At 35.2% G+C, this 9,323-nt stretch overlaps 1 protein-coding gene across 1 annotated transcript in view; it reads right to left on the bottom strand.

Annotated features, from left to right (window-relative positions):
- The window catches only part of LOC107557718 (lysosomal-trafficking regulator), a 93,750-nt gene that overhangs the window by 8,921 nt on the left and 75,506 nt on the right, over nucleotides 1–9,323 (bottom strand). Inside the window, exons 43-48 of the mRNA XM_016241238.1 lie at nucleotides 7,904–7,970; nucleotides 6,522–6,678; nucleotides 4,906–5,057; nucleotides 3,827–4,057; nucleotides 2,880–3,069; nucleotides 1,808–1,944 (exon numbers count right to left, since the gene is read on the bottom strand). Coding sequence (XP_016096724.1) covers nucleotides 1,808–1,944; nucleotides 2,880–3,069; nucleotides 3,827–4,057; nucleotides 4,906–5,057; nucleotides 6,522–6,678; nucleotides 7,904–7,970 — 934 coding nt within the window. The remainder of the gene's footprint in view (nucleotides 1–1,807; nucleotides 1,945–2,879; nucleotides 3,070–3,826; nucleotides 4,058–4,905; nucleotides 5,058–6,521; nucleotides 6,679–7,903; nucleotides 7,971–9,323) is intronic.

Below are 9,323 nucleotides of genomic sequence, written 5' to 3'. Positions count from 1 at the left end.
AAGGGTTTTATTTTATATATATATATATATATATATATATATATCAAAAGAAAAGAAATAGATAAAAAAGGCCTCTAACACTAGCTTTCTCTATTCTAAGAAAACAAGCGGTTAGAAAACGAACAGAGAGAGCAAGTGTTAGAAGGTCAAGTCAACAAATAGATAAATTAGAATTAAAATAGAGTAAGAGGGTCAAATAAAGATGGAAGAGATGTGTTTTTAGTAAATTCTTGAAGATGTTTAAGGACTCATATGGGGTCATATGATGCGATTTCATTTTTTCCTTTCTCTTTGGACTGTTACAAGCTCTTGGTGCATAAAGAAGATCTGTAAATTTGCAAAGACTAAAGTCTCAAATATGACCCCTTTAATGTAAAAGTCTGTGAAAGTGATTTTGTGCTTCTTTGGGATGAACAATAAAGCACCGTTCACTTGTAGAACGCAAGGTTCTAGACGCACATAAGTCTGAAGTAATGAATTAGTAGATTACAGAGAGGAAGACGACACAGCAGCAAACCAGAAATGAAGCCGAGACCATCTGATGACATGACAACGTACATGCCATCAAGACACATCTGGCTCACATTTCACCCCAAAATCAGAATAAAAAAAAAATTAATAGTTTTATTTAGTAAGGATGCATTAAATTGATCAAAAGTGACAATAAAGACAGTTATAATGTCACAAAAGATTTCTAGTTCAAATAAATGCGGTTTCAAATAACATTGATAATAATCAGAAATGTTTCTTGAGCAGATTTCTGAAGATCATGTGACACTGAAGACTGGAGTAATGATGCTGAAAACTCAGATTTGATCAGAGGAATCAATTACATCTTAACAGATATTCAAATAGAAAACCATGATTTTAAATTGTAAAAATTTTCAAAATTTTTTCAGTTTCTCAATTTTTTACTGTCAGCAATAAATGCAGCCTTGGTGAATATAAGGGTCTTTCAAAAACACTGACAAATCGTACCCACCCCAAATTTTGAACAGTAGTGTATATACACTGTCTGCTTTTGTTGTGGCATTGTCTCGACAAAGTTATGCAACACCACAGTGTTTATTTCCATGAAGAACTGCATTAATTTTATGGTTGAGATCTTGTATTGTCAATGGGAGAGTCGAAGCACTCTATAAAGTCGACTCCAGCACATCCTAAAGACCTTCAATAAGGTTAAGCTCAGGAAACTGTGGTGACCAATTCATGCATGAAAAGGATTCCTCATGCTCCCTAAACCACAATTTCACAAATCGGGTCCAATGAATCTTGACATTGTCATCCTGGAATATGGACATGGGTACATCTTCCTACATGGTTGTTTAAGAAATTAAAAACGACACTCTACATCAGTTCAGGTTAAAATAATTATTGCCAAACATACAACATGCCAGAAACATATTAGTCACTGCAATAATGATCCAATCCTAGACTCTCAGTATTTGCTTATTTAAATCCACATTTTGGCCAGGCAGTGTATATAGAGATATAGAGAGAGAGAGCGAGAGAGAGAGAGTCCGTTTTTAGAACCATTACGATTTTTGCATGACATTTTCATAATTAAAAACTAATGTACAATTATGCAAAATATGTCTTTTGTTCTTTTGATTTAGGGGTGATATTTAACCTGATATATTTTTGTGAGATACGATTTATCTTATTCAGTAGAGGGTGCTGTGGACGTCTATATATAACGGACGAGAGTGCAATGCCACATCACAAAATGCTGTACAAGCTGAAATGTCTCAAACACAGATTGATCTGAAAACTGTCCAAGCGTGGCCTGTGTATTTCTGGCTCTGACCTGGTGCAGCGGTGAGCACTGGATGAAGTTGATGGGCGGCTCGCTCTGTTTGCTCTTCAGACGCAGCATGTTGTCGGTGTAACCCCAGCTCAGAATAGCCGACCACTGTATGTCGGTGCTGTGCATGCTCCTTACACCTGAGAGACAAGGGGAAAACACTTCATCTGTACTGTGAGGTGATTTTCAACGACAGCACATTCACTTCATTCTCATTTCCTCTGGTATTATGAGAACTGCGTTCATTCATGCGGATAATTGTGTTAAGACACAAATGCAGATGCAATAAAAGCACTAGAAACTGTTCATGGACCAAAACACAGCCAAGATTAGTAACTGGCTGATATATTAGCAGTTCAGATTAATCATTTAATATTTTCATTTTCAGATAATGGCCATTGGATGCTGCTTTTCCCTTTAAAACAGAAAAATCTTGGTTCTCTTTTGTTTTTTTACACCTGGTATTAACATCTGTTTGACTGAATAAAAACATCTGCTAATAATTGTATAATTGTAGCTAAATAAATGAAAATTCACTAAATACATCTGGAGCACATCTGAAATTCATAAACACTACTGTTCAAAATTTTGGGGTCAGGAAGATTTTTTCAATGTTTTTGAAAGAAGTTACCAAGGCTGTATTTATTTGATCAAAAATACAGTGAAAACAGTAAAAAAAATTTTATATTATTATTATATTTTCAGCATCATTACTACAGTCTTCAGTGTCACATGATCCTTCAGAAATCAGTATAATATACTGATTTGATCAAGAAACATTTCTGATTATTACCAATGTTGAAAACAGTTGTGCTGCTTCATATTTTTGTGGAAACCGTGATACATTTGATTTTTTAGGATTCTTTGATGAAAATAAGTTTATCAGAAACAGAAATCTTTTGAAACATTATAAATGTCCTTACTGTCACTTTTGATCAATTTAATGCATCCTTGCTGAATAAAAGCATTAATTTCTTTCATAAAACCATCTTTCTGACCCCACACTGGGTATATCAGGTTTATAATTTCATGTTTATGCGTGATGAAGCAGTTTCTTGTGTGTGTTCTCCTTCACCTTGCTCTTTGCTGTAGATCATCATGAGGCAGAACTTGCGCGAGAGGCCGCAGATGGCACGCGTGGGCAGCGCCAGCAGGGAGCCGAAGTGTTCGCCGTGAGGTTGACTGAAACAGACCACGGGGTCCGGAGCACTGGGGGATCCCACATACTCGCCCCATTTCAAGCCCTTTATCCACGGCAGAGGACTCTAGAAATGACACAAAAGGGATTGAAGACTTCAGAAGACCAACGGGATGATCTAGGATTCAAATAAAATCTTTCGCTTCCAGAAGAACTGACCCTTTTCAACAACAAATAGGTAAACAAAAAAGAAAACGGCATTTTATAGGAATATTTTCACCCAAAAATGAAGTGTTTGTGTCTTCGCCCGATTTGGAGAAATGTAGCATTCCATCACTTGCTCAGCGATGTGAAAAAGTGAAAAAGTTCATCTGCTGTTGTCTCTCACATCAAAATCCAGCCACATATTTGTTTAGAGCTGTTTTGGCTTGTAAACGGTGCTTGATCTGTGCAGATTTCTCTTCTGATTCAGACCAGACCACTTTTTCACTGGAGGAAGCGTTATTATGGATTATGGACTCCATTATTTTGGCCAGAAGCAATGGTTTGAAGTTACAAACGTCTTAATGATGGATTTGTTTCAGCTTTTGTCTTCTCAAGTCATTAACTGATGGACTGGAGTGCTGTGGATTACTTGTGGATTATTGTGATGTTTTTATCAGCTGTTTGGACTCTCATTCTGACGGCACCCATTCACTGCAGAGCATCCATTGATGAGACACTGATGCAGTGCTACATTTCTCCAAATCTGATGAAGAGACAAACTCATCTACATCTTGGATGGCCTGAGGATGAGTACATGTTAAGCAAATATTCATTTTTGGGTGAACTATCCCTTTAATGTCAATCTGAATAATAATTTCAGCGCTGTATGTTTGCTGTACCGGGTAGACGGTTTCTTTGGGGTGCTCGCGGCTCTCTCTGAAGGCCAGCTGTACCAGGAGGCCCATGGCTGCAGGCAGTTCTGCCTCTGATAGGAGTTTGGTTCCGGCTCGGCTGATGTGCGAGGCGTTGAACAGCTGTCTGGGTGTTTGGCCGTACGTCTTGATCATAGTTTCTAGAGCCCGACGCTGCACGGGGTCTTCAACAGCAGATACATCCATGCCAAAATAAGTCTAAAAAGGAGCGAGAGGAAAAATCAGATGGATACTAATTGACAGGCTAAAGCTAAAGGATGTGTCCATTATGGTTTATCAATGTACTTTTTTGTATTAGAGAGATTTCTGGCCGACATATAGTAACACTATACACGCACACACACACACACACACACACACACATATATATATATATATATATATATACACACACTACCAATTCACTATGAAATATACACTACCATTCAAAGGTTTGGGCTCAGTAAGATTGATTTTTGTAAAAAGAAATTAATATTTTCATTCAGCAAGGATGCATTAAATTGATCAAAAGTGACAGTAAAGACATTTATAATGATACAAAAGATTTCCATTTCAAATAAATGCTGTTCTTTTGAACTTTCTATTCATCTGTGAATCCTGAAAAATCAAATGTATCACAGTTTCCACAGAACTATTCAACATTGATAATAATCAGAAATGTTTATTGAGCAGCAAATCAGCATATTAGAATGATTTCTGAAGATCATGTGACACTGTAGACTGGAGTAATGATGCTGAAAATTCAGCTTTGATCACAAAAATAAATTACATTTTAACATATATTCACATAGAAAATATTTCACAATATTACTGTTTATCCTGTATTTTTGATCAAATAAATGCAGCCTTTATGAGCATACATTATTGTTAAACCTTTAATAAATTGTTAAACTGTGTAAGATTCGAGATTTTAACTAAATAGGCATGCTTTTTGATCATTCAAATTTAATTTAACCATTAAAACAGAGCCCAGAAAAAAATTAATTGGAATTTGGAATCATGAAAGGTTGGATGCTAGAAGAAGAGGTCAAGAAAACCAGTAGTACAAGAGCGCCACCTTCTCTGTTGACCAGAAACTCGGGCAGGTAGAAGAACTCTGGGATGAGCTCTTTGACATCCGTCATGGACTCGTATGATGACAGACGCCACGTGGTGTTCATGGAGTGGAACGTTCGGTCAGGAATATCAAAGCTTTGGTCTGCGAGACACACAAAACCTTTCATTAGTTTCTTGTGTAACCTGATATGGATAAACCAACCGAACTAAAAATAGACTGAGAAAGAAGGAAAGATGAATAAAGAGGCTGGATGAAAGGCCTGATCATCTTTCTGAGGCTAATGCATGTAGCGTGAGACTTCAGAAAGGCTCTTTTCAATGACAGCCTTTAAAAGCATCACACTGACATGTTTGAAGACCTCGCTGCACACGCAGGAAACACAGGTGCTGTTAAATATTAAAGTAGCGATGCAGAATCCTAATTATGATGCTGAATAAACTCAATGAGCTGCAGCTGTGTAAGCCTGTCATACAGAGTTATGAACAGACAACACATGCATTCAGTCTTTATTAAGGCGTGGCTGCATTCGATTTTAAATATTTGATTTCATGTTGCAGAGCGTCTGTTTTCTTGGTTTTGCAAACTAATTAAGATACATTTAAAATGATAAAAGTATGTAATAAGGCACCAAAATAATCAAAAATATCAATATTGCTATTTATTAACCCTGTAAACCCTGACATAAGAAATACTAGTCTGCATTTTTTTTAAATGGACATTTTATCGACAAAATACAATTCAAATCTAAAAAGTTGCATATTTGTTATTGTGGAGCATCATATTTGATCTTTTATGGCTTATATAGTATGATATAGTGAGAATATGAAGAAGAAGAAAAAACTGCAGGGGCTCAAACTGAACAAAAATGTGCAATCTGGTGCAGATGCTGATATTTATATGAACAAAAAGTGATGAAATTCTGAAACTTGTAATGGTAATCTTGTTATGAGATCTTTATAGCAGATCCTTGCATAAAATGATCTAAATATCAGTGGTCACTCTGTATCTCCAATAATATGTCTTAGTAAGATGATATTTAAATGATCCAAATATATAATACAATGCAATCCAATGATGATTGAGAGATGAACAAATAAATGTTCTTCAAATGCCTGATGATCATATTTGACGCTCACATTTGATAATCACAATTCAGCATGATTTTTCTAAAAAAAAAAAAAAAATTATATATGTATAATCAAGTAAAGCTAAGTTGCTTCAGTCCAGTAAGTGTTTATCTTGAAATATTACTAGTTATTCTTACGTTTACTTGATAAAAATCAGTGCAGATTTGACAGCAGAAAGACACGTGAAGCATGAGCTGGACGTTTGTACAATCACAATAAAAGAGCTCTGACTTGATCAAAAAAAAAACTCTAAACTATCAATCAGATGACAGAAGGCATGGAGTAGATTGAGTGTGACAGGATTAACAGCAAAGTTTGAATGTGTGTATCATTTATAGGTCTTAAAATGTGTGTATCAAATGTGACACTGCAGGCTTTATAGGGTTAGAAATAATTTCTTTTGTTTGAATCTGCTTGGAATGAATTTGGTCCTAAAGGCTGAACAATCTTGAAAGCTTTTTTTCAAATTCAAACTGACCTTGATAGGCCAGAAACATCTTGGTGAAGGGAGGCAGCCGGACGAGGAAGTGCAGGACGGTGCCGCTGTTGGAGTAGTGAGAGCCGTAGTGATAGGGCTGGACGGGGGGCATGGGGTCGTCCTCTCTCTTGCCTTTCTTATACTCCTCCTCCAGGTACTGTGGAGAAAATCAATGTTACTTACACTTACACACACCTAATGACATTAAACATGGAAGCTCATAAAGCAGTAATGCAATGCATTATGAATACCAATAATCAAAGAGTGTTATACATGTGTTGAGCTGCTCTGTATTGAGCCTTTCGTATTATAATACTTTTGCGCAATGAAAGATTATTAATAGCCTTTCTCGTTCTGTCTTATCTATCATATGTTGCTGCCTCCATTACGGTGCTATACATTTAAAAGAAATGTCTTTTAATTTTATAGTATATATTTATATATAAATATATTAACCTGTTTTTAATGAATGAATTTTACAACAATACAAAGAGCAATGTGTAACATTTTACAAGATTTAGTCCTACACTTATTCACTTTTATAAATAATGTTATTTCACTAAATGTTTAGATTTTATAAAATTATTGTGCACTAATGGTTTTTCTAGAATATCTTTTGCTGCTGAATAATCCACTAACCTAGTTTATAATATCATTTTTGTCACAGATTATGATTACATATTTCTTTCAAATGAAGTTGTCTATATTTAGTGTGTTTAACACACAAAACAGTGATGATCAGGTCAACACACAGAAGTATAGAAAATCAACATTGATTAAAAAAAAAAAAACGGCACTGGTATCGGATCGGAATCGGCTGATACTCAGAATTTTCGATATCGGATCTGAAAAAAATGATATCGGTGCATCCCTAATACTAACTGAAATGGTGTCTTATAAACGCATGGGACACTTGATTCACAACTGATTATAATACAGAAAAATAAATGATACTCCCACAAGCATAAAAATTGTAAAACTCATATTTAATAATTTATTTATTAATATTATAAATAATATATTATAAATCATAATAAATAATAACACGTACATCATAATTAAATAATATTATATATATTATAAATTATAATATATATTATTATTTATAATAATGTGGTTGTAGGAATGAATTTCTGTGATTGCCTTTTCTGCAAAGGACACTTGTGAAGCTACTTCAGAGTTTGGCCAGAAGAAAATATTTTAGAAGGCAACATAGTGTTGCCACCTACTGTTTGGAACAGCCTTTATGCTGGAAATGTGCCTATGATGTCTAAAAATGCTGCCTACGTAGGCAGCTCAGCAGGTTTTGGAACAGAGCCACAGTGTGATTGGTTAACAGGCGCTGGTGTAAACAGGAATTAGAGCCTGCAGTGCTGCAGTACCCTGTAATTGTCCACATAACGGTCTTCCTTCTCTTTAGACTGCACCGCGATGGGTTTGCTGAGGTTCCTGTTACATCAAAAAGACAAAGAGAAAGCAAAATTGAGTGCCACTTTGTTAATTTGCATACATTTCCATTTTATGACAGCAATTCTAATATATCTATATTGCAATAAAATAGTACAAATGGAAGTATGTAAATTCCATTCTGATCAACTACTACTTTTCAACATATAATTATAAATATTACAAATGTTAAAAAATTAAATTAAATTAGATAAATTATTTTATGAATATATCTATTTCTATATCTGTATATACTAGGAGTTGCACCGACTAATTGACTTCAATGCTCTGCCATGACGCTTTAAGCTTGATGTCGACTAGTCGCTGGTCCTATAGAGGGCGCAACAGGATAAGAAATCTTTGAAGGACTTCCACATTTACGCTCTGTTTCCAAACAGTTCAAATGACAAATAAATGCATATTCAGAAAGCGCTCCACAAGACATGTGTGATTATATTACTGGATGCTCGAAACTGAACAGGAGAATGCACGTTTTAAACAGCTTACTGTACAGGTAAGTTAATCGGCGTTCTAATCTAATGCGCTGCTGCACTGTAACGCACACACATAGGCTTCAGACAGTAGAGCGTACATCACACGCACAGAATCATGCGGAAATGTATCGTCAACACTGTTCTGTGATTTCTCAATAAAATAGCTTAGAAACTGAAAAGTTCAAGCATATATTTCTTAACTAAATTCCACAGCTTCACTACTAGTAGAGAGACGCTGCCAGGTAGAATTAATTCAAACACGCAATCGCTCTCACTAATGCATTCATATTAATGTAATCTTTACTGTGCTACTTTATCTGTATCTGATTTAGAACGAGCAGAAATATGTGAGAAATATAACGACCCAAATACAAAAGAACTGATAAAAAAAAGCTGTTATAGGAGCAATAGCCGTGTGGGCAGCGCTGTGTCATATGCCATAGCTGCGCACCAGGTGTTTGTCACAGCTCCAGACTTATTTGTTCATTAACCAGCGACTAGTCGACTTCGACTCGACTTTCATCACATAAAAGTCGACTTCAAAAAATCAGAAGTCGTTTAACCCCTAGTATATACACCTATACAGGTATATCATATATATAAATGTATAGTATCTAATTCAATGATTAATTGAATTATCTAATAACAATTCTGATTGAAAATAATAAATCTAATGATAATTTAATTTATGTCTATATATAAATCTATATACACACTCATTAACGCACAAGTCATCACAACTATGAAATAGAAAGGAGATATGTACTAGTTTAACCATATACAGTGGGTACGGAAAGTTTTCAGACCCCCTTAAATTTTTCACTCTTTGTTATATTGCAGCCATTTGCTAAAATCATTTAAG

Source organism: Sinocyclocheilus grahami, unplaced genomic scaffold (genome assembly GCF_001515645.1).
Source record: "Sinocyclocheilus grahami isolate Dianchi unplaced genomic scaffold, SAMN03320097.WGS_v1.1 scaffold616.1, whole genome shotgun sequence".
Classification (NCBI taxonomy): Eukaryota; Metazoa; Chordata; class Actinopteri; order Cypriniformes; family Cyprinidae; genus Sinocyclocheilus; species Sinocyclocheilus grahami.
The sequence above is the reverse complement of the archived record's forward strand: the minus strand, read 5'-3'. Positions and strand labels throughout refer to the sequence as shown.